Raw genomic sequence first — 24,598 nt, 5'->3', positions numbered from 1 at the left:
CAATCCGAATCACATTTTCATATCCGCTGTCGCGAAATATTTAAGTAAATTAGTAGACCATAAAAAAGCATTTGAATTTTCACGTCGTTTGGAATGTTATATTATAATTTAAAGAATCATAAATTAATACAAAATTAATAATTAATCTAATTGATGAGAAAGAGCGCAGAGATTGGAAAAATGGTTATACAAAATTACGTAAGACATTCAGGATAGTCGGAAGTTCAAAAGACACTCAAAGAGTAACTAGCAAAGAGTATATGAGCAGCACCGAAACGAACAAATCTGTTCGCACAGAAGCACATACATTCACATACATACACATAAACATATATATGCATATATGTGGTAGCTACATAAAATATCATTTTTGGTTTATTTGGAGTCGCTGCTCGAGGCTCCAACTCCACACGTAATTCCAGATGCTACTTTCGTCTGAGTTTGAGCGTTTTAGATGCGCAGATTGGGATTTGTGTAGCGCACATACTTCAGCAGAGCATCGTTCTCCTCGCAGACGAAGGACTTCTTGTGGTGGCAGGCCACGTCGTGCCAGTTAACACCATCATTGTAGAACTGGTTAAGCAGGGCCAAACAGTTTTCGGGTGCGCCGTTTTGTTTGAATTCACGGTTATCGGGCTGGGGCAGGCCAATGCCGCCGGTGGGCGACCAATCGCCCTGGGAACGCTCTGTGGTGGGTGCCAACTTCTGCAGAGTAGCGGTCCAGAACCAACCGTTGATGTTCGTGGGCTGCAGATCGGGACGTTCACAGCCCTTGAAATCGCACAAGCGACCGCTGGTCCAGATATATTTCACCTGCAAGAACGAAAATAAAATGCTTTAAGCACGTGCGCACAAATGAAAGAGAAAAGTGTAACCTATAACTAGAAATTGAGAAAGTATGCGAAAGAATTTAAAACTCTAACTTATTTTGAACAAAGAAGGCGTATAAGAAAAAAGAAAATCTGGTTTAGGTTTTAAAGCTCATGATCTAAACTTGGCTAGTTCAAGTTCATTGCTCTGGCCGATGCTCGAATTCAAATTTTCCGTTAGTTTGTTTTATTGTACGCACGAATATGCGTTGGCACCAATTGTTGCTGGTAGAAATTTAAGCTTCGACATTTGCTGCTTTGCCAGTTTAAGGCATGCCCCTGTAACAAAGCTAGTCAGACAGCCAGCCAGCGGCTATAATGGTGCCATTGAAAGCGAACCCATTCCAAGTCGCGCCCTTTGTGGCCGCACCCGTTGGCGGCGGGTTTCGTTGAGCGGCTGTCAACATTACAAGAGAGCCATGGACAGCGACAACAACCGCAATGTTCATCAGTCACTTTCACCCGAATGGCCATAAAACTGTTTATTTTTTATTGTATATACATGTGGTATTAACGTGCACACACAATATACACTTACACACATACACCTGCCGTCATTGAGTGCTTGATGCTGCCCTTTGAAAAACTCCATTGAGCGGAAAGTTAAAAATTAACTTGGACATGGAATTGTTGTCTATTGTTGCTGCGGGCCTCGCCAGCATTTTATTTGTTTTGGTTTCAATCAATCAATGCATTGCGGAAGCTAACAAATGCACTTGCTTTATTTGAACGTGTGACGGGAAATGTTTGGCTCTTAAATCTGATACGATGTAAAGTAAAAGTGGAGCGTGCATTAAAAACCTTTGAATCGATTAGTTTAAGAGGCTTATCTGCGTATTCGTAAAATGACTTAAAAGAAATACCCCAATATGAAAGCCAATGGTCTTTGTAATTGTATGCGCTGCACAGAGCTAAAGACTAGCCAAAGAAGTTTCTCAAATAAATAAAAGTGAAATTTATTATTATGATACTATAAACCTAAAAGCAACACATTGAATACTCGTTGTTGTGTTTAGCTTCGCTTAACAATTGCAAATTTAATTATGGTTTAGCCACAGCCAGCTGCTAATAGCAGCAAGTTTGTTGCCTAAGTCTTTTGTTTTGGCATTGGCAATGATTCGTGTGGAAACCGCAACACTTCCTCTTTTCTATGGCTGTGCACTATTGTGGACTGTTAACTAAACATATGCATATTGATTTGTTGTTATTGTTAAATTGTATTTCCTTGGCTGTTTCCTCACACTCACTTTCGTTTTCATTACAATTTCAATTGTTTCTCACGTAAGTCAGAGACGCTGCCGGCCGGTCGCTGGTCAGCAGCAGCCACTGGAATTACTTGACACTTGTCTGTCTTTATGTTGCATAAGACACAAATCGTGTGCGCAACAACAACAACATCAGCAGCAGCAACAAAATTGCCAGGCAAAGGAAAAAGATAAATCGCTATGAGACGAAAACAACTGAGAAAGATTTCATGTAACTTTACATTGAACTTGATTGTCCATTATATATTTATGTGTAATCGCATTTAACTGGAACTCCGCTTACTTTGGCACACTTTCAGCCAGATTTGCATGTGACTGCCTCAAAATTAGCGCACACTTTAAAAGCGCGCGAATTTTCAAACCAGACGTGACACAATATCAGACAAAAGACTTAAATATTTAATTTAAGCTCGTAACGCATCATAAATTATTTCCAATTTCATCAAGTTTTGTTGGACGCAAATTATAAATTTAAAACTTGTAGTATTATTTATATTTAAGATTATTATTATTTTTTCTTTTTTGTGTCAGAAAGGTGTCAAAAGCTTTATTGATATTCAGTTGAGGTTGTTTATATACGTATGTATATTTGACTCTCAGTTTTAATCAATCGCTTGTAAGCAAACTATTTATTGGCAGCAACAATGCCATGCATATGTAAATGTTTTTCTGTTAAGCTAGGCTTATTGGTTTAGTGTTTTGTTTTTAGGGATAAGACCAACAAAGCTGTCATATTTATATGAGTTGAAAAAAAACTTACATTTTCGCCTACAACTCGTTGCTTGATCCATTCGTTCTCCAGACTGGTCTCCAGCGAAACCGAGTCCATGCAGCGTCTGCGACAATAGTTTCTGGCAGTCAGCCAATCCTCTTCGACGCCCTTCAATTGTGGGTCACGCCACGAGAAAAAGTAGCTATAGGGTTGGACAAGTTGAAGTGTGATTTAATACTGGACATTTTTCAGATTCAAGCTCTGTGATTAACTCACCCTTTGCCATCGGGTGTCTTCTCGTGAATTATGCGCTGGGCGCATAGCTGCGGATTTGGCGGCTCCAGACGTCCATTTTGGAACTGTGCCGAGCCCAGGCTCAACAGGCCGAACAAACAAACACTGGCAACAATGAACGCTTTCATTTTCTGACTCTCTTTTATTTAACTCTTGCACTGACACCCACGCACTTTCGTTTTCTCAAAAATTTTCTCGAGCTTGTTCGCGACGAGGAGACCAACAACCGACCGAACGAGTATATGAAACTGCAATGACACAAATATTTTGGTAACACCCGGTCTTATATATGAGCGGTTCGATCATTGTGTCTGCGCTTTCGGCAGCGGATTCGGCTTCGACTTCGGCTCTTGGTTTTTTGTGCTCCACTCGACGCTGCGATCGCAGTGTTAAGCCTAACTTTGTGCTGGGTTTTTCGTATGAAAATGAATTTTTGGAGCTTTTTCGCTGCCGTTGCTGAATTTTAAGTGGCCGGTTACCTGTCGATTGCATATTGACAAACATTTTAGGCCTCTCCAGGGATCGTAAGTACTCGTGTGTCTAGCACTCGCTGGTGCCATAATAGATGCGTCTGCGCCTATCATTTTGCACCACTTAGCAGTGCGAATACGCGCCTTGGCCATTTTTTTTTTTTTTTTGTTATTATTATTTACTCGACTCCACTGCCAGGCAGCTACATAATTAGCTATACAAACACGACACGACGCGACACGAACACGTCTCGAATATCATCAGGCGCATGGCAATTTGGCTTGTATCTGTTTTGGTCTCCTTAACTTTACATAATTTAATGCATTTTTACTTTTGCCGCTCTACATTTGTATTTGTTTTAAATATATATTTACTCTTTGGTGGGTCTGGTATGCCTTTCTGTGCTCGGCTCGTGTACTTTTGTCTTGGGCTTGGCCATTGGCCGTTGCATAACCTAAATTGTTGACCAAATTTATTTTGCTGAAAGTCACAGGTGACACATTTTTTTTCCCCCTTCTTGAGGTTCGCCAGAGCCCGCGCCTTGCCATTTTCCAATTAGGAAGTCAGCTGCTAAGTAGTCGGTTTATTTATGTATATCTACCAAAGGCGGTTTGAAGACGCGCTTGAGAAAGTGTGTTCAGGGTATATTGTAGCTAATGTAATCAATAATTATAATGACACACATTTTCCCAACGCTCAATTATTATAATTCAACAACATTATATATTGTAAGCTGAAATCTATTTTTTATACCCTGAATCCATTAAAAATGGGTATAAGGGTATATTGTATTTGTGCAAAATGCAAATGTATGTAACAGGCAGAAGGAAGCATCTCCGACCCCATAAAGTATATATATTCTTGATCAGCATCAATAGCCGAGTCGATATAGCCATGTCCGTCTGTTCTCTTACTCTTACTTGTTTTTATTTAATTTAAGTGAAATAATCTTACAAGCGTTACAAATTTTAGTTTTATTATTTATCTAATTATTTATCATTATCCAATTATGTTTTGATCATGAATTTATGCTATTTAAGATAATGAGAACTGCATAGAAAGACAGTTGATATTTATGAAATCTGAAGAAAGAGAGGAGGACAGTGAAACATCTAAGGCAAATTTGGAATATTTGTTTGGCACCTAAAATTAAGCTAAAGAAGCTTTTAAGGTCTTGAAAATCGAATAGATACAATGCAAAGGAAAATGTCCAAATCAATTGAATTCTAAATTTCTTAAGTTTTTAAAGAAGGAGAAAGTGGATTGTTTAAATTGTCTTTAATTTGTGATTTACCAATATTAAGATCGGTGCGGTTATAGAGAGAGAGAGAGAGAGGGAGAGAGGGGGAGAGTCAACAACGAAAAAAGAAACAAAACTAATGAAATTAACTGAAATTAGAATACACAATTCTAAACTAATTTTATGTTGTTATTGGACTGATTTCCAGTCATTTATTGTACGGAAATACAATTGTCAATTAGCTTCTCAACTTTCAATCTATGAGATTTTGTGCATTGACTGATGACAATAAGCACACCGCCCAAACGATTTGACTTAACGGCAGACAAGTGTTTTAGCCATTACATAATGGTCATAAACAACCAGAAGATTTACATATTTATGTGTGCACGTGGTATTGCATAAGCATAAAAAAAATATTAAGTAAATCTGACGCAGGCAACTGCATTTTATTATTTTTTTTTTTTTCTCAGCTCAAGTGCCCGGCTCATCAGTGGCCCCAAGTCGCGTCTCCATCTCCATCAGCAGATCAAGGTCAGCGTGACGGCACAGAAAAAAACGACAACAGCAACGAGTACATCAACGGCGAAATTTCACCAGCCGAAAGCAAATTAAAGACCCAGACCCAGGCCGAGGCGCGACGCACAGAGTCTTGTACCTTTTGGACTTATTCGTGTATTTCAGTAAAACAAAACAATACAAAAAGTACGCTACATTTTTTCTCTTTAACATTTTTTCCAGGTACCTATTTTGGACATTTTTACATGTTCAGTGCACACGTGCGGTGAAGCATGCAGGCGCCCATTGGCCCCTATTTGCCTTGTATACATGGTAATCCCATATATCAACATTGCAGATCTGGACAGCCCAGTCAGAGTTATTTTAAGCTGGGCAGGTGCTCGTTACAAATATCTCGGAATCGTCGCTAAATGCCGCGCTGTGAATGCCACGCCCATGTTTAAACATGTTTCAACGTATTCAAAATTTCAACGGACAATCCCAAAAATTTCGAATCTCTGTTTGACATCTTATTGAGTGTTAGTTTCACATTAAATTTGTTGGAGAAATTGATAAATGACATGAAAACCATTCAGAAAATTTATATAAAATAAATACTGAATTTCTAAAAATTATTTAATAAATGCTATAATAATATTTAAGTATTAAATGAATATTTATTTTTTTTATAAGTATATATTATAAATTATAGAATTGAAAGTTGTGTGTTTTTTTTATTATACTTTTAAATAACTTAACGGTTGCATATTATTTGTAGTCTACATAAAGAATAGTATTTTTTTGGTCAACGCTCGTAAAGTTTCGGCTCATAAATATGATCTACGTTTGCAAGTATGTTCATATTGAGAAAGGCAAAAATATTGCAATAATAAAATTGTACGTGCAATGGGCTACACTAAATCTTAAGCAATGCCTGTCATTGACGGCACGTCGTCTTTTCCCAACAAACTGACCGAATTTTTGGTTTCAAATATTTTTAATACATTATAATCCCAACAGTATTTGTACTATGCTAGTGTGCTGGGCACTACGAATATATGTTTTAAACAAATCGTCGTACATTATGAGCTACATATCATCGTGACACATTTGTGCATTATCATGAAGTACACCTACAATGACTGACTTACATTAACCTATATAATGACAATTATGAGGGTATTTAAATGTCATAGCGCTCTTTTCTATAATATTACACTCAAATTTTAATTTGTTTTTATTGCCATTGTGTTGATCAACACAAGTTCAAGTTTGCTTACAGTCAACTTAACTATATGATCTTCATTTAATGGCTTAGTTGGGCCGCTAAAGTGTTTAAAATAAAATTAAAAATAAAAATTAAGTGAAACGTTTACTATTACAAATTAAATATTGCCTGAATGTGCAGTTGCCAAGTGGGCGTACATCCATCTCTGAAATTTTTGTAATATTCATGGCATGTTGGGTTTTGTCTCAAAGAGCTTGCATCAAAATCGGCAGGAGTAGAATAGGAAAAAATGATGAATCGCTAGATTTTTTAGAGCCACCCCCCGGGCCCGCCTTGTATGCAAATCTCTGTCAAATGGAGGATAAGAAACTGGCACCAAGTGTCACCAGGTGTCTATATTTCAAATTTTGCTTGGAGCTCATCTTGTTTGCTTATTAAAACATTACCTCATATTTATGCAATGTGTCCCGATACAGTCGGCGGCAGCGCTTACGGGCACTTGGGCTGGCCAATTTGCCAATGCGTTGGGTAAATGTAAATATGTACTTATTAAGGGAGAAAGTGATGCCGTTGCGTTGTTTTATATTTTATTTTTTTGTTTGTTTTTTATTATATTTTGTGCACAGTTTGCATATTGTTTTACTTTTTCTTATAAGTGCGAACGCTGCCAGATCTGCTAGATATTTGCACAAAATGTGAGTATGGCAGGTGCAACCGACCTATTTCCATAGGTGTGAATAGATTGTGCCAATGTTTAACGGAATGGGCGAAGGCGCTCAACATTTCTTATAACAGGTGAAATTATTATGTAAAACTGGTGAACCCGCATTTGGATTTCCCCCAATTAAGTTTGTCTGTTTGGCCAACTCGTGGCCCCCTCAATGTCATCCCACAATTATTTGACGGGCCGGAATGGGACATAGAAACAACAACGCCAATTACTTATTATTTATGTCAGCGGCATATGCCTATAAAGAAATAATAATTAAAGTTTGCTTTATGTTCACGCCGTGATTGGACTTTAAATAAGCACTTATGCTTGATTCGGAACTTATAATGTTTATTCTTGGCTCTACAATAAACCTCATTGAGCATATGCTAATTTTTAATTTGGGAACTCACACGCTGACCTTAGGCTTCACAAAAATAACTGATATTAGCCACGAACTTCGTGAATTGGCAAGAGCAGGAATATAGGAATACAACTTTTTATAGAGTTAGAGCAATGAATACTATTTTATAAGATGATACTCATTTTTACAAAAGTGGCGTTGAGTCTTGATATGTAAGACAATTTCATCCACAAATCATAGATTCTGTTTTATTTTGGATTCGTTATGTATCAGACCCAAATGTTAGTTAATGTTTTATCCGCAAACACATTTGGTTTTGGAGGCCAAGGCTGACTTTGTATGTGTGTGGCATCGACACTTGTGAACTTTTTGGCACCTGACCAGGGTCCGTCAGCGGGCGATGTTACTGTACACACAAGCACGCATACAGGTGTATGTGGTTGTGGTATGCATAGTAATGAATTAAGATGTTTTTTTTTTATTTAATTCCAAATGCCAATTAGACAAAAAACTTTTGATATGAGGGACTATGCAAGTGGCTCTCTTGCGAAATGCTTTCATATTCATAGTTTTTGTGGCATTATGTTGAGTGTAATCGAATTGTATTATTGCAAGGTGTCGTCTCAGTGCGGACGTGAACGTATACCAGTCCAAAATCGAACTATAATTGCATTTCAAATAAGTGCTCAATGGCCTTGCGGCGGCACAATGCGCCTTGATTCACGTGATATTTTATGCGCTGGACATATTTATGCGATTCTGTATGCTGCACCGCATGCAAGTGCCGTTTAATTGCACTTTCCAGCAAATTAACATTAATAAACAACATATTGTGCGCTATACAGGTGCTTAAAGGTTACATTTAACCAACTTATTCAAATTATTAAGCAGATACAATTTATATGTAATTTAAATAACGTAAAGCTGAAAGTTCGGTTTGAACTTAAGTAAATATGGAACATGTGGCAAAGCTGATTGCTATGGCACTTCCCCTCTTTGCACAAAACTTACCACAGCCTGACAAATTGTAATCAACCGACCTCCACAAAATATCGAAGGGCAACACTGTTACTCATTTTAATCGTGCTTTCAACTCGCTTGGTAATTTGGACGAAGTTTATTTCCATTAAATTAAATTATTTACGCCGAAAATTATGACTCGCAAAAACAAGTTGTGCTGTGCTTTCAATTAATTGTCTAACATAAATGCTACAAAATGAAAATAATACAATAAAGTGTACGTATCATTCGAGCACAATCGCAGTAAGCTAGTCAAAAGTGAAAACTTGAGAATACACGTTCTGTTAATATTGCGTATTTCGCTGAAATCGACCTGAGAAACAGCATCGGTGTAAATTGTGTCGGCCATATTCCAAGTGCAAACAAAAAAAGTATCATAATGGGGCGCCGCTGCTGCGTTGCTGATTGCCCCTCTACGTCGCGTCTCGTGGAACACCATGGCGTCACTTACCACTCGTTTCCGATGGACGCTGTAATACGTGCCATTTGGATCAAAAACTCGCGCATCAGTTTGGACCGCCAAATTACGAAGAGTGTGCTTGTGTGCTCACGTCACTTTCGACGCCTCGACTTTAATACAATACGCAATGGCAAGTACTTGCTGAAGCCGCGCGTTTTTCCCACCGTTTTTCCATGGGGCAAAATGGAGCCCGCCGAGATTGAGGCCGATCATCGTGCCCTGCAACAGGCGACTATGGATGGCGCGGGGGCTAGCGGTGCTGCAAACAGTTCCAATAACGAGGACGTCATAAAGGCAACTGTTGATCAAATTGTTGCTCAAATATTGGCCGAAACGGCTGAGCGTAATGCAGCAGCAGCCGCTGCAGCAGATGCAGCCGCCAAAGCCGAAGCTGAGGCTGAAGGAGGCCAGAAAGAGGCAGCTAAGGAAGCATCCGTTCCGAGCTCAGTCGCCACACCCGCAGCTGAGAGCACTGCAGATAATGCCGCACCCGAAGTAACAGCCCGTGCAACAGACTCGGCCAATGAAACGGTGCAGCCGGCTTGCAGCAGCACCTCGTCACCATTGTCTGCCACGCCACCTAAATACGGTTCGCCCACAAACATGACAATTGGAGCCCGCCTAGAGGCGCTGAGCGTCGATGGCGCCTGGCTACCAGCACGCATTGTTGAAGTCAACGAATCGGAGCAGACACTACTAATCCGCTTCGAACGCAACAGCAAGCTGAAGGTGTCGCCGTCGACAAGCGGCAGCTACCAGGAATGGATCGCTTTCAAATCGGAGCGTTTGCGCCAGCGCATTAGTTCACGCGTGCTACCCATTTTCGAGCTGGAGGAGAAGTGCATGGCACGGTGGTCTGGACCACGAAAATTTCCTGGCACCATCAAGAAACTGCTGGGCAACGACACGTACGAGGTGCTGTTCGACGATGGCTACACAAAGAACGTGCGTGCCGTGCATATGAACAAATTGCCCCGCCAGCTGTCAGCGGCTACCACAGAGCCAGACACTGAAACGTCCATCACAAATTCCAGCGCTCCAACTGGCGTGGCACTCAAAAGGCCAAGTACAGGCGCTGCAGTAACCAGCAACAAAAAGAGCAAGCTGATACCTCAACGCAAGGACTGGCCACTGCTGGATATGTCCAACTTGGATTTGGGTAAGTTGACAAAGCTAACCTGACACAGTATGTATTTACATTTAGCGGCTTTCATTGTCTAAAGATTGAAGTATATTGTTAGTATTTGTTATATTTCAGTAAGTAGGAAAATAAAGTTCTTCAGATAAAAAGATAGTTGGAATTGTTGGAAGTCTCCGAACAGAATAGTCTGCGATGCTTATTAAGATCACAGAGGACCCAAAGCCAAAGTTAGTTGGACAACATTTAAGAGTTATTTCCTAAATATATCGAAACTCATTAAATGCAGTTGGCACTCGAGCAATCGGTCGCAAATCTAAATTTTGTGTAAAAATATTTAACAAAGAATCATCCAAAATCACTAATACGAAACACTTATATAATATAGCACCCAAACGAAAGATCAGTCAAGTTTCTGTTGCTGTATATACAATAAAATATTTGTATGCATATATATTTATTTTTTCAGTACTACTTTGCTGAAATGTAGAATTTTTCTATAAAAGGCGATTTCATATTTATGTATATATGTATATAAAATATTGGGCAAATGGAGCTGAGAAATATCTGTTTACATATTTGACTATGTGGTCACGAAAACTTTGTTTAAAATTTGTATAAACTTTGTGCATAGTTCCAGTTGCGTTTGTGGGGTTGCATTCCGGTTGACAGTGGGCCCTGAAACTTGACAATAGTTTCTTTTTTTGTTTTGGCAACACTGGCAATAAGCGACATAATAATAAATAAATGGAATTCTCCAGCTCTAGTAATTGTCGCTAAAAAGTATTCGTAGAAATATTAAACTTGCTTTTTTTTTTCGCACATTTGCAGCTGCTCTGGGACTGCCCGATATACCTCACGATGGAGAATGGACTTGCCATTGGGTGAATGATCAGCCAATTGGCACCGAAGGTTTTCTGATTGTGGGAGAGCACCAGAAGCCAACTGTAATTGTGCACGATTGGCGACTGCCGCCTGGTTGGATAAAGCACATGTATCAGCGCTCCAATGTGCTAGGCAAGTGGGATGTGATATTGGTGTCGCCCAGTGGCAAGCGTTTTCGCTCCAAATCCGATCTAAAGGTGTTTTTGGAGTCACAGGGCCTCGTCTACAATCCAGATGTATATGACTTTAGTATACATCGCCGACGCGCCAAAGATATCAATGCCTATGTTTATACGCACGACTACAGTCCACAGCAGCCGGCCAAGCCGAAACAAATTGATGTGTCTCTGGACGCCTCAGCAGCAGTGCAGGATCAAAACAATAGCAAGTTATCAACAACCGCCACATCCACATCAACTCCCATATCCACGATGGCTACACGCCGCGGCGCTGGCGAGGATAGTCAATATATGGAAACACCGGTGGCCTCATTGGTGCCACCTGCCGAGTTGATGTCACCATCGCCGCATGCCCAAACCAGTGAGACAGTGGTGCCCACAGCTGAAGCGGCCGAAGCCAGCTCTGCGCTGGGCGTGGATGAGCAAGGGGCCGTGCTGGTGGAAGATGGTTACGGTCGGTAATCCGTGCAGAACAAAACATTTACTAGATAACTAAGCTATTTTTTCTCTATATTGCAGCGTTCATTGGCGGCCTGAAGGTACAGATCACCGACAATTTGTTCGTATGTCCGCGTGAAGGATGTGGTAAAACCTATCGCAAGGAGGACTTTCTGCAAATACACATACGACATTACCATAAGGAATTTGCACAGTGAGTTTAAGAAAGATACATAAATGTTTGTTCGTTAATTATTGTTTTTTACCATTTTACAGGCACGTCAGCCACTGTCCTAAGATGCAGGAGCTGGCCGTTAAGCGTACGCATCCCTCATCGATTGACCAAAACGAGCAGACGCCAAAGAACCAAATACCCAACCAGCAGTTCTTTGCCAAGCTGCATCAACAGGACTTACAGCAATCCCGCTCCTTCCGACGCCAACCAGCTGGCACCGAAACATCTCCCACGAATCGTGATACATCACCAACTGTTTCGCCCAGCAATCGATTGCTATCGCCCAAAACAGAGACGCCAACGACACCAAAAAGTGCGCCTCAGGTAGCAGTGGGTGGCACGCCAGAAACGGCGGCAGCTCCGGTCGGTGAGCCATCGCCAGTTGAAGTTGCGCCAACTCCAACTTCACAGGAGCCCATCAAGGCCAGTACACCAGTCGTTCCGGCTACAATCAATCGCTCAGCCAAACGTGCACGTCCTTCTTCTAGTAAACGCTCGTCTGGATCCCGTAAGAGCAGCCGGCAACGTACTCAACGGCGCTATGCAAATGTGTCGCATGGGAAAATGCCTGCTGCAAGCAAAACGCACAATTCGCCAACCTCTGGCGTAGATAGTGAAGATACACGACTGCCTTTTAACACGCCCACTTCAGAGATTCGTAACGATGCTAAAAAGCGGCGCGTAGCTGTCTCAGGAACGCCGGTTAGTTCGCCAGCTCATATAGATCCGGCGTCAACACCGTCGTCCAATGATCAGGTGGATATAAATGCAGCACTGGCACCACCGCCGCCGCCAATGACCAGCCAGACGCCACAGTACATTAAGGAGAACGGCGAGCTGATACGTATTGTGCGTATGAGGCAGGAAGAGATAATCAATTGCATTTGCGAATATGGGGAAGAGGATGGTCTGATGATACAGTGTGAGCTGTGCCTGTGCTGGCAACACGGCGCCTGCAATGGTATTGTCAAGGAGTCGGACGTACCGGATAAATATGTCTGCTATATTTGCCGCAATCCGCAGCGAGTGCGCGATTCAATGCGTTTTAAGCACGATCAGGACTGGCTCTTCGAGGGTAAATTGCCAGTTGCTGGCTACCATACGCCCAATCCGCAGGCACCTAAGAAGTTCGAGCTCTTGAAGCGTTCCCACACACTTACTGGCAATTTACTAGATGCTAAACGTTCCATGCATTCTTTGTTGGTCAAGATCAATATTGCTCGCAATCGCTGCCACCCCAAACTATATCTATGGGCCAAGAAATGGGACGAAGATCAGGCCGACAGCTCGACTACGCCCGTCAAGCGCCCAAAAACCGAACAGACAGATTGGCCGCATGTGCCGCAACCGGAAGCTGCAATTGATCCTGAAGAGTGCCAATACCGTTTAATAGAGCACGTTAAGGTGCAGCAATCACTGTTGATGAATCGCCTCAACGATATTGAAGCCGAAATTGATGGTATGCATTATTTTTATATAAATAGTATCAATAACTTTGAATTGAATTGATTTTTTTAAATAATCTACAGAACTCGAAAAAGAAGACAATTTGCCCGATCTGAAGGATGCAAATATGTCGACGACCAAAGAAGCAATTGCTACCTTTATAAAAGAGATGGAAATATTAAAACGTCTTGCTAAACTCAATAAAGTAGCCAATATGAAGCAAACTCTCAAGGATCAAGAATCGGCGTCCGATATTACACACGTGTAGAAGATGATCATTTAGTTATAAGTATAACTTACCATAATAGTTTTCGTTGAATATCAATACATTTTTGAACAATAAAACTTCTAAAGTAGTCTCGCTTTAGAATATCAATTATGGTAGTCATTCAGTATATACAGTATGCCAAGAAATTCTTTTGACAAAACGAAAAATTCATATTTTCCAGGGTAATTAAATTAAACTACATTATTTTAAAGTATTTCTTTTTTTACATATTTTATATCGAAAAAAGTTTTTACATATTTTATGGAAAATATGAAAATATATAATGTCAACATAATTTCTTGAAAGAATGTACATGATAAATTTACAGAATTCTTAAAGCTAGTTATAATTGTGAAATGCTTTAACGCCTTATAATATATGCTATACCGTTATTTTTAGAATTTTTAAAATTAATTTAAAGCTGTACAATAGTTTTGTAGTGTTGTGTCCTCCATAATTTTATGAGCTAGTGGTCTGCCTCCAACTGTGACGAAAAATATGAAGCTATTAATGAGCGTTTTAAAAAACAAAAATTTAACCGGGCATTGCTAAGGTCTGCCGATATTTGGAAAACCAAAATGTTAAATCGAGTTTGTTATCGATAGTGAACGAACACTATAAATATCGATTTGCAGCTCTACAAGTATTCCTCCTTTGCAGCGCACGTGCTGACAGCATTGCGTTTTATTTTTACAAGTTATTTTCATAATTTGTAAAGATGCGCATTGATACGTGCTATTTTTGCTCTAGCAAGATATATCCCGGGCACGGAGTACATTTTGTACGCAATGATTGTAAGGTAAGTATCAATTCTTCCATTTGAATCCGAAACTTTCCCATTTGTATGCGTAAACATATCATGGTACTAATGCAAATACTGTTGCCTTTGCTATTCGTAGATCTTTAAGTTCTGTCGTGGAAAATGTCACAAAGCATTTAAGAAGAAGAAGAACCCACGCAAGGTAGCATGGACAAAGGCATATCGCAAGGCACATGGCAAGGAACTGACCATTGATCCCAGCTTCGAGTTCGAGAAACGCCGCAATGTGCCTGTCAAATATAATCGCGATACTTGGCAGAAGGCCATTGGAGCTATCAAAAAGGTTACAGAGATTAAGCAGCGTCGCGAGAATCACTTTGTCATGGAGCGTCTACGCAAGGGCCGCGAGGTCGAGATCCAAATGGACGTGAAGGACGTGCAACGCAACATGTCACTTATACGTTCACCGGCCGCAGGCTTGAAGGAGCGCCGTGCCAAGGAAGAGGCCGAAGAGGCAGCACTTATGGATGAAGACCTGCCAGAGGAGAAGATTACGTATGTCGACGCACGGGAACTAGAAAAGAAGCTGGAAGAGGGTCTTGGCGAGGGTGATTTGGAGATGCTAGAATCTTAAGAATTCTACCTTAATTTAGGATTAGTTTTAAGTGACTGCGGAGAATAAATGTTAAGAATCCCGTGGTGCATATCTGTTGACATACATTTATTACAAAAGTGAGCTAAACATTCTATTTATCCACACATTCCTCGGAATGCTTCGGCTGGGGTGACTCCAATTCAATGGTAACCGGACCATCATTCTCTATATGCACTTGCATGTAAGCGCCAAACTTGCCATCTGACATTGGAAAATGAAACAATTAAAAAAACAATCCGGCAGATATTTGAAGGAAGATTACCTTGGATTTTGCTCGCATCGTAAGATTGTCGTAACCGATCCAGAAAATGATTATAAAGCTGGTTAGCATCTTCACCCTTCATCGCAGCTGAGAAGTCTGGCTTGTTGCCCTTCAATCTATGGTACAGTGTGAATTGGGATACGCATAGAATATCCAGCTGCAAATCCTTGACAGATTTTTGCCAACGTTTTCCCTCATCCTCGAACAGCCGTAACGCGAGAATCTTACGCACGCTAAAGTCTCTGTCAAAAATTGACCTAATGTCTCCTTATGAGATATTTACCTACAGGTATTCTACATCCGTTGTCGTATCGCTACACTTAATGCCAACCAGCACACAGAGTCCAGGTCCAATAGACGACACTAGTTCATCTAGTACTGTAAAAGGATCACAGTAGTCATATAACATACAACATTAAAGGATTTTGCCGTATACCCGTGACCTTAGCGGCCCTGACACGTTGGATTACAGCCCGCATTAAGTTTAAAGTTTTCCTAAAGTGCAATACAGCAACTTGAATTTATCTCCCATAGGCAGGTGCACTCAGCTGTCTCAGTTATCGGTGTACACACAAACATTATGCTTTTCGATTAGCTCCGAGGTAATCGGCAGTGGCAGCTATCGATATACATACAAACATGAATTTTCAATTGGCGGTTTACTTTTTGGTTTGAATAACAATGTTTTTATTTAATAAACAATAAAAATTACATACTATAACAATGAGTTGGTAAATACAATAAATTGACAATATTTATATATGATTATAATTTGGTACTTTGTATGAGTTTGAGCAAAGAGTAAGAAATACTTGACCAACGCATTGGCTTTTGGAAAGTTTTAAAATCAATTGTTCTAAAACTAAATTATTTAAATAAAGCTAGCAATAATAAAATTAAAATATATATTGCCTGATTGAATATGTTATCACAGTGGCGTTGGCGACATTGGAGTTGAATTTATGTTTAGTTTCTTCTCACACAATTTCTTAATATGTATTTGGTTGGTCATTTCCGCTTGCCGCAAGATCTTGCGTATGTCTGCCAGACGCTCATGCTTGTTGGCCAGCAAATATGCGGACTTTAGTTGACCTATGAATATGTACGACGATATGCGAAGCTCCACGTTTCCAATACGCTTGACCAGCTTGTCCAGTATCAGCTTCGTCTCTGGCTCATTGCTGTGCACAGCGGCATTGACGGCAATTGATAGGAGCTCATCGGCCTCTGAAGCACTACTGCTGCCATTGTTGCTGGCTATGCAGTCCAGCAGACGTTCCACCTCGGCGAGGCGTTGATTTTTCGCCAAATATTTTGCAGTTGCGCCAAACACCTTTATGGGCACCAACTTGTAGTCTTGCATAATGCTGTGAAAGAGAGACCAAAGCATGCAGCCGATGATGGGATAGACGACAAACTCTTAACATACCCGTAGGCCAAGCCGAAGCCCTCGTCTATATTCTTGCCGCACAACAACACCAACATGCACAGCTGAATCTTGTCTGCAGCGCCGTCAAACAATGTTGGCAAAGTGCCCCGCGGAGCCTCGAGTCGAATCTGTTTTAGAATATGTAGCGTGCACACCAATCCTCCAGCCACTGGCGGTTGCTCCCGTTCGCACTGTGCCAAAAACTTCGCCAGTTCCATTTGGCGACGTATTGTGTTAATGTGACCATTCAGAGAACGTGCATCCAATTGCATAGCAAAACAAGTGGTGCCCACATTACAGCTGACAGCGCTGGGACGTCTACTGCCCGCCAGCTGCTGTTCACGCTGCAGATGCTCCCAATGAGCCAAGTCCAGTTCACCCTGCAGATGCATATGTGCTGAAATTAAATGTTGAGCATTTGCATGCAATTTCTGAAAGTTATCGCAGTCCAGTGGATAAAACTTGACGCACGTCATGCTCGCGCGTACATAATCCTTCAACAGGAGCTGGAGTTGATAAAGGGAATTCAGCTGCTGGTGCTGCTCCAAATACCGGCACGTTTGCAGCAACGGCACCCGCCAAGCACTCAGTTGTGAATCGGGATCCAGTTGCTGCAGTTCCCCGATCAGCGCCGGTAATCGTCCCCCGGCTAATGACACCTGGAATATGTACTGTATAAAGAGTTCCGATACCAGTTGCTGATGCTGCCAGTAACGCAGCGCTGCGCGCAGTTCGTCCCGCTGCATTAGAAACTGCAGTATGTCCGCATGACTACCATAGGTGAGCACGTAATGCAGAGATTCCTCAAAGGTGCGTGACTGACGATTATCCTCAGCGCCGCTGCGCACTGTCGGATCACCGTACTGACCTTTGGTGATGTGTTTAAGATTTGATAGCGCGTTGATTACGTTTAGCGCTGGCTCCCGGAGTGGCGTCTGTACCACGTACGGCTCCCGGCGCCGCGAGAAAAGTGAGGCTAGCGAGCTATTCGAGTTACGTATGAGCGAAGCACGCTGCAGCGTTTCTGGCTGTGGGTGTGTCTGTGGCAATGTTGCAATCAGCTGGAGTATCTCCTGCAGCAAGGCAGGTCCACGCTGGGGCCGCTTCTTGGGCATGGGTGGGTTATTTGGTGCTTCTGTCAACGCTATTTCCTTTCCAAAAATGTCTTTGTATATGCAACTGTTTTGTTCCTCAGTGGACAGACGTGTCATGCAATGCGCAAATTTCTCACGTGCTACAAAGAATATGGGTTGATTGACCGAAAGATAAAGCTAAGCCATTATGCTTAGATATGCTCACCTGCATCATAGCACCCGGCGCGCAAACAGGTCAAGCCATGTGCCGCCATCACACCGGTAGTAGCGTAGCCCCACTTTAGGTGCACCTCCAGTGCTAATTTCCAGTGCTCCGCCTCAACCAACGCATCAGCCAACTGACGTAGACTGTGATTGTTCAGTGGTCCGGCTGGTATCAGGTACTCGCAGCCCTGCTGTACCACCGCCATGATGATCTCAGAATGTTCACGTATGGTCTCGAATTCGCCCGGCGCGCCACGTACCTCGAAAAGCAATTGAAACATGAATTTAATGATATAAATTAAAATATGCTGCATCTTACCTTCGCTGCCAATGCTAGACAATTCATCATTTTGGCAACCAGCTCGTAGTCGACCTCTGGATTGGGCACAATCAGTTTCTCCAGCTTGCGACAGTGAAATAATAAGAGGTCCACGCATTGTTGCTGGTCCAAATGATGCCGCAATATGGATAGACTGAGGGCCACGCTGGGCGCATGCTCGTAGCAGAATTCTTCGCGCAGCAATTTGTCATGAGTAATGATGCCGCTAAGACGCCACTTATAGGCGTCCGGTGGACAGGACGAGGAAGGGCGTGGAATGACTGCAGAAATTTCGTTGACGTTCAAGGGTTTCTCTGCTACGACCGGTGCGCAGCAATCATTGCAGACGCGTACCTCGACATCGCCGTAAATCTCTGGAATGATCATGCGCTGAGCAGAGCAGGCAGAACAAACGACACGACCACAGCGGCGACAATGATGGCGTCGCATTAGCATGGTAAAGGCGGAACGACGACAGCACATGCAGTGACTTGCCTCCTCATCGGGCATCCACTGTTCGCGGGTCGGTGCCTGTTTGGGCACCTGAAAAGCGCCGCACAGCGAGTCCAGTGAATTTTGAACATCAGTGCCCAAGGAGCCCGGCTCTGGTGCGACTCCAATGCGCACATTGGCTATATGATAGTCCAGTGCCTTGCTGGCATAGATGCGCAACAACAAATCCAGGCAGTCGTTGCTGACAACATGATCCTGTTGATAAGAATTGAAGTTGAGCAGAATAAATGCTTCCGAACTGGTCTGACCCAGCTGAAAGCGCAGCTTGCCGGAGCCTTTCCCGCAACCGCCACTGCTGCTGCTCTGAAGATCGTAGGCATGACCACGCTTGTCAAAACAGTAGCCACAGGGTCCTAGAGGCATACGCTGTTCCAGCTTTGCACGCGCCGGCTCCAGTAGTTTGGCGAGCAGCTCGAAGCGTGTATTCATGACTAGCTGCTCCACAATCAATAAGGGATAGCGTAAGAGTGGCCAGAAATGAAGACGCTCATTGTTAGGCAGTTGCCGCAACAGATCCAGTGACAGCTGATAATTGAGATAGGGACGCGGATCGCGTGCATGTCGCTCCAAATAGTCCAACAGCCATTTCAGCAGCGATATCGAACGCATCTTATCTTTGTGTGTGTCCAAAAAGTTGACCAGCACCGTAACTGGAAATAGCTCCGCAATGTGCAACAAGTGTGCATCAACCTCATCTTCATCGCGCAACTCCAGAAGCGCATCGAGTAGTGTCAGCAGGCAGACACGTTGCTGTCCAGCTGAATCCGTAAGCTGAACCATGCGGCACCATTCACAACACAGCTCGTAGTGTCGCCCAAGCAACAACTGTTCGAAGATCACATTCGGCGTCTGACGTCCAAAGTCATAGGCCTGCGGCCAGCTTTCAAATTCAAGCAATGCTGAAACTCTCGCATAGATCCTAATGTCCGAAAGCGTGTGCTCCAATTGAGTGCGCAGTGTTTGCGGAATACCATGCGCCGCCGCTCGATGCTGCAAGGTGCGCTCTATTAGCTCCTTTGCCAATTGACTGCTTGATATTTTGGTGATATGCTGCTGCAGCAGCTGTGCCCGTGTGCCCAAGTCATGCATATGCACAGCCAGTTGTATGTGCCTAGGATCCTCCGCAATCAACTCACTTATCAAAAGATCGATACGGGCTTTCATCTGCTGGGCTGGTTCTGCATAAAAAAAGAATAAGCATTCATCATGGTTGGATATCTGATACTTGTTTTTTTGTTTTTTGTTTCTAATTTTAAATATCATTCTTTGACACATTTCCCGCCCGTGGGGACTTTAAATATGTCCATACCACCCTGAACTCCAACTCTCTAGTTATATTTAACAAATGTATTTGGAAATGAGCATTCATCATCACGAGAATTCATAACAACTTCGCAGACGAGTATGAAGATAAGAAAGGTTTTTAGAGTGTCCTCTCAATAATTAGAAAAAATAATGCTAATATTTTCTATACTTACCACCCTGTCCGCCAATGCCCAGCAGGAGGATGCGTAACTGTAGCTCCTTGTTGACCTCCAAGTGCTCCAGCGTAGCACTATCCAGTTTGTAGGCATGCAGAGCAGCCATAACTGGATTTTCTTGATGCATAAGCGCAAGCGTCGTAATTTCGGGCAGCTGCATCAATTGGCGCAGGCAATTAAAGTTTAAGTTCGTTTCGAATTCATTTATCACTGAAAGATCGCACAGTTGTACCGCCTGCAGCAATTGGGCCAGCAGCTGATTGTGCTGCGCAATGTAGTTGTGAATGGATTCCTGTTTCTGTGGTGAAACCGAACGTGGCGACTGTTTGCGAGCACTATCCGCCAGCTGAGGGCATATGTTGAGCGCTATAACATGCACCAGATTCAGATGCAATGCAGCCACATTGGCTTCAATTTCCAACGGCGTAATGTCGCACTCGTAAATCAGTTCGCCAATGACTTGGTAGGGATCGTGTCGCAACAGCTGCGTGTTGTGATACTCTAGATTTGGATCCCGCAGCTGCAGCAGACGGGCCAGTTGCTGCACGTAGCTACAAAAGCGGGCGTAGTAATTGTGCCGAGATTTCAGCTGCTGAAAGAGCGCCGCATGGGCACGCAACTCCCTGGAATGAGCATAGTCCGAGGACAACTTGTGGTAAAGCGTTTGAAAGGCGGCCTCCCGCTGCAGCTGCAGCGCCAGTGATGCGGGCTTCAGAACATAGCTGTGCTGGCACAGCATGTCGCTTAGTGCCGTTTCCCGGCCAGCGCGCTCCAGCAGACGCATGCACTCGCAGAGATTTTCCAAGAAGTACATGGGGCCAATCTCACGTGGACTACCTTCACTTGAACTGTCGAGCGCTGGTTGCTGCTGCTGTGGTGGCTGCTGCTGCTGTTGACGTCGTATGACCAGTAAAAGATTGCTCGTAATCTCTCGATTGAAACGTAGGTTTACAATCAAATCACAGACGATAAGCGCATTCAGATTGCGCTCCTGGAATTGCTGCAGGAAGCTATACTGCGCATTGGCACTATGCCGTTGCAACAGTGCCTTCAGTTCGGCGGCGTGTTGCAGCTTCTGCGACTGTGCAAAGTTATCCACCACGCTGATTATCTTGGATAGCTCAAAGCCCTTAGCAGCAACACTTTTGATTTGCTCCACTGTGGTAGTAGTTGTGGCGCTGCTGCTCATGGTCTTGCCCTCAACAGCCAGGGCTTCGTAGTTGGCATAGATGTTGGCCAGCTTTTGCTTGATCAACTGCTGATGCTCCATGAATTGCAGCTCGCGACTCAGCTGACTTTGCTCCAGGTGAAAGGTCTAAAAGCAAGCAAATATTGTTTGGTTATGGAGTACCCTTATCCCAAAGAGCTTACCTCTATGATGTACTTGACATCATTAAAGTTCTTTAGCGCCAGCGCCAGAATGGCCAACTGCTCGGGAGTGCTTAGCATTTTGGGGATGATGGAGCGTTCTAGGGATTGTGCCACGGTCATCTGTGGTTCCTTGTTACTTGCACCACCGCTTAGCAACAGCTGCTGGGCACGAGCGCGACACTGTTCAAGTGTTGGCGCATCAGCCGACCTGGTAGCCACCGCGCCACTGAAACTGGCCGCACGGCGTTGCCGGCGTGCCTTGCGTCGCGTTATACTGGATGCCTGGAAGCAGCGCTCACGACTCTCATCATCGCTGGAGGCCTTCTCACGCCCATTACTGTGCATTTGTATCAGCTGCAGCATCTGCTCCGGTTCCAAGCGGCAGGCTGAGGCTGGTGTTGTCTTCGTTAGCGATTGCTCAATCTTTTGCAGAACACTAAACTTCCACAACGTCTCGCTGATCGCATCTACCAGACGCTGAAAGGCGCGCTGTTGCTCCTCGGTTGCGTACTTGAAATCCTGTGTGTGTAGCTTCTTAGTGACAAAGCTTTTCAGGCAACTGAATAGCGCATATAAAGCTCGAGCACGACAAATGAAGCCATAGCGACGTCTCGGCGCAATATTGACATTGGTCGTACGCGGAGGCTTGGCATCGTCGTCCACATATTGCTCATCATCTTCATCATCCTCATCGCCGTTATCGGCATCTCCACCACATTGCTTTAGATTTTGCAGCTGCTCCCAGCGCAGAAATACAAGTTGGAAAATATCCTCCAGCAGTGAGCAGAGCGTTCCCAGGTCATGTAGCTGACGTAGCTGAGCGGAGAGCAACAACAGCTGCTCCTTTACAGTGGAATCGTGCAGCTCCAATATTACATTATAAACTTGACACAGCGCTGTGTAGTAACTCCATGTTACCAGCTCCTCAGCACGCACGCACCTAAGCGCTGGCGTTTGCAGCTGCCATTTGTAGGTTTGCTCAATGAGCTGAATCACCTGATCCTTGTCACACTCAATGCCATGCTCATAGATCAAGGAAAGCACACCCGGTGCACGCAACAGTGCATCCACTTTGATGATCTTGCAGGCATTCCCATCTCGCTGCTGTTGTAAAAACTTAAGCAACACACAAAGCCGTTGAAAGTCGGCGAAGAAGAATTGATGCACAGACTGCAGCTCATCGGGAACTGCAGCTATATCAAAAGCGGCCAATAATTGATCCAGCTGAGCCAATTCGTCCAGCGTCTGTCTGCCCAATTCAAATTCGTTGGCCAGACGCAGTATGAGTAAAATATTTCGTAATGTGCGATCCTGAATGCACTCAAAGTTCTTTAACTGCTGACACAGTCGGGGCATAAAGTGCACCCGTTGCTTTAGGGTCAGGTGCAGAACCAGCTGATTTGTGGGCGCTGTGTTGCCGCACAACAGCTCCAGTTGCTGCTGTTGCTTATGCAGAACCGTGTTTAGCAACTGTGGATCTTGGCGAGCCAGTAGTGCGAGCATTAAATGCTCATTGTTGCCCCATGAATCACTCACTAGACGCTCAAGCAGCCTTTGCTGCACTGTTTCCGTGTCCAATATATGTTGTGGAAAGTTTGCCAGCATGCTGAGGAAACGTGTCGCAGTTGAAGCGCCGCTGTGTGCGTCATCATCTAACATCTGTTTGAGTGCTGCGCTTATAATGCGTCCTATATAGAACTTGGACTGGTCATATAGCAATTGGAGTATTTGTAGCGTCGGATAGGGCGTGGCAATAAGCAGCGCCTGCAAGCGCTCCTTATGTGACTGAGCGCCGCTTCCACCCAGACATTGGATAAACGACTACAATAAGAGTAAATAATTAAAATAAATTAATAGAATACATAAAATGGACTCTAAAATGCAAACTATACTTTTTCATTGCTCAACGCTTTCAATTCAACAATTTAAGCCCTCAAAAGTAGGACAACAAGGCGCTTGCAATGCTAGAGTCGATAACAAAGGAGGTAAAATAGTTATACAGAAATCTTAAATGTTTTTTGGGTGTTTATAAATTTCAGTTACTTGGTATTATCTACTGACTGACTGACATATTGATAATAAGCGTATAGCCCAAAACCCATAATTGTAAAAATATCTTGATCTTCAAACACAATTTTACCAGGGAAGGCTTATAAATGTCGGCTAGTATTTATAAAAATAATATAAAAAAAAATTCACCTTGAGCAGCTTATAAGCTAAATACATATACTAAATAATATGTTGCTATGGACATTTTTACCTGCACAACTTTTTCCTCTTCGATGGGTAGTAAGTCCATAAGCCGTTGCAGTGCCTGTTTCTGCTGCTGCTGGATTGCCATTGTGGAGCTCTCGATTCGGACACCTGTTGATTGGTTTTGCTGATAAAGTGTATATGCGGCTTTGCGTCAAGCGGAGTTCATTGCACACTGGCGACTGAAGACTTTAAGCTTCTAAGTGCCTCTGACTGCAAATCATTCGCTGATTACATTTGCCTATTGTACGGCGAGCCACTTTTGTTTTCTTTACAGCTGTTCCCTTGTTGTTGCTGCTGTTGTTGAGGGCGCAACTGCGAATTTCACTGGCGGTACAACAAGTGATAAGCGACGCCTGCATATTATTACCGTAGTCAGCGTTGGGCAGATCCAATAAAGCGCTGCTTAGACTGCTCAATAACAATGGCGAGCGATAAACAGCTCAATATGTATTACATTCAAGCAAAAACAACAACAATTATGACCATTGAACAACTCGATTGCCATTAACACATTCTAGCATCATTTTGACATTCA

At 43.1% G+C, this 24,598-nt stretch overlaps 5 protein-coding genes across 7 annotated transcripts; 2 read left to right on the top strand and 3 right to left on the bottom strand.

The window, feature by feature from the left end:
* Nucleotides 1-320: 320 nt before the first annotated feature.
* LOC6630555 (uncharacterized) lies at nucleotides 321-3,402 on the bottom strand. Its single transcript, XM_002053237.4, has 3 exons — nucleotides 3,123-3,402; nucleotides 2,895-3,048; nucleotides 321-813 (listed from the first exon to the last, which is right to left on the bottom strand). The coding sequence occupies exons 1-3, from the start codon at nucleotides 3,266-3,268 to the stop codon at nucleotides 451-453; spliced, it is 663 nt and encodes a 220-aa protein (XP_002053273.1). The 5' UTR covers nucleotides 3,269-3,402; the 3' UTR covers nucleotides 321-450.
* Nucleotides 3,403-8,728: 5,326 nt separating this feature from the next.
* MBD-R2 lies at nucleotides 8,729-13,848 on the top strand. 2 transcript variants are annotated; one of them, XM_002053238.4, is made up of 5 exons: nucleotides 8,729-10,289; nucleotides 11,100-11,786; nucleotides 11,852-11,984; nucleotides 12,047-13,464; nucleotides 13,535-13,848. In XM_002053238.4, the coding sequence occupies exons 1-5, from the start codon at nucleotides 9,050-9,052 to the stop codon at nucleotides 13,717-13,719; spliced, it is 3,663 nt and encodes a 1,220-aa protein (XP_002053274.1). In that variant the 5' UTR covers nucleotides 8,729-9,049; the 3' UTR covers nucleotides 13,720-13,848. The 2 variants fall into 2 exon arrangements, with proteins under 2 accessions (XP_002053274.1, XP_070063775.1); XM_070207674.1 differs by lacking the exon at nucleotides 8,729-10,289 and adding an exon at nucleotides 11,001-11,034.
* A 510-nt stretch (nucleotides 13,849-14,358) lies between these two features.
* RpL24-like (ribosomal protein L24-like) lies at nucleotides 14,359-15,183 on the top strand. Its single transcript, XM_002053239.4, has 2 exons — nucleotides 14,359-14,518; nucleotides 14,619-15,183. Exons 1-2 carry the CDS (start codon nucleotides 14,438-14,440, stop codon nucleotides 15,111-15,113), a joined length of 576 nt encoding a protein of 191 aa, XP_002053275.1. The 5' UTR covers nucleotides 14,359-14,437; the 3' UTR covers nucleotides 15,114-15,183.
* Nucleotides 15,184-15,185: 2 nt separating this feature from the next.
* Nucleotides 15,186-15,977, bottom strand: Dtd (D-aminoacyl-tRNA deacylase). 2 transcript variants are annotated; one of them, XM_002053240.4, is made up of 4 exons: nucleotides 15,833-15,976; nucleotides 15,684-15,774; nucleotides 15,397-15,629; nucleotides 15,186-15,335 (listed from the first exon to the last, which is right to left on the bottom strand). In XM_002053240.4, the coding sequence occupies exons 1-4, from the start codon at nucleotides 15,873-15,875 to the stop codon at nucleotides 15,226-15,228; spliced, it is 477 nt and encodes a 158-aa protein (XP_002053276.1). In that variant the 5' UTR covers nucleotides 15,876-15,976; the 3' UTR covers nucleotides 15,186-15,225. The 2 variants fall into 2 exon arrangements, with proteins under 2 accessions (XP_002053276.1, XP_032294437.1); XM_032438546.2 differs by lacking the exon at nucleotides 15,186-15,335 and having other exon boundaries at nucleotides 15,491-15,629; nucleotides 15,680-15,774; nucleotides 15,833-15,977.
* Nucleotides 15,978-16,054: 77 nt separating this feature from the next.
* On the bottom strand, nucleotides 16,055-24,561 carry Sptz (zinc finger FYVE-type containing 26 spastizin). Its single transcript, XM_002053241.4, has 7 exons — nucleotides 24,068-24,561; nucleotides 21,808-23,628; nucleotides 20,434-21,751; nucleotides 18,443-20,133; nucleotides 18,125-18,383; nucleotides 16,826-18,059; nucleotides 16,055-16,763 (listed from the first exon to the last, which is right to left on the bottom strand). Exons 1-7 carry the CDS (start codon nucleotides 24,146-24,148, stop codon nucleotides 16,325-16,327), a joined length of 6,843 nt encoding a protein of 2,280 aa, XP_002053277.1. The 5' UTR covers nucleotides 24,149-24,561; the 3' UTR covers nucleotides 16,055-16,324.
* Nucleotides 24,562-24,598: the final 37 nt, after the last annotated feature.

The sequence above is a fragment of the Drosophila virilis genome, chromosome 2, assembly GCF_030788295.1.
Source record: "Drosophila virilis strain 15010-1051.87 chromosome 2, Dvir_AGI_RSII-ME, whole genome shotgun sequence".
NCBI classification, from domain to species: Eukaryota; Metazoa; Arthropoda; class Insecta; order Diptera; family Drosophilidae; genus Drosophila; species Drosophila virilis.
Note: the sequence above shows the minus strand (reverse complement) of the source record. Positions and strands in the feature narration are given on the sequence as shown.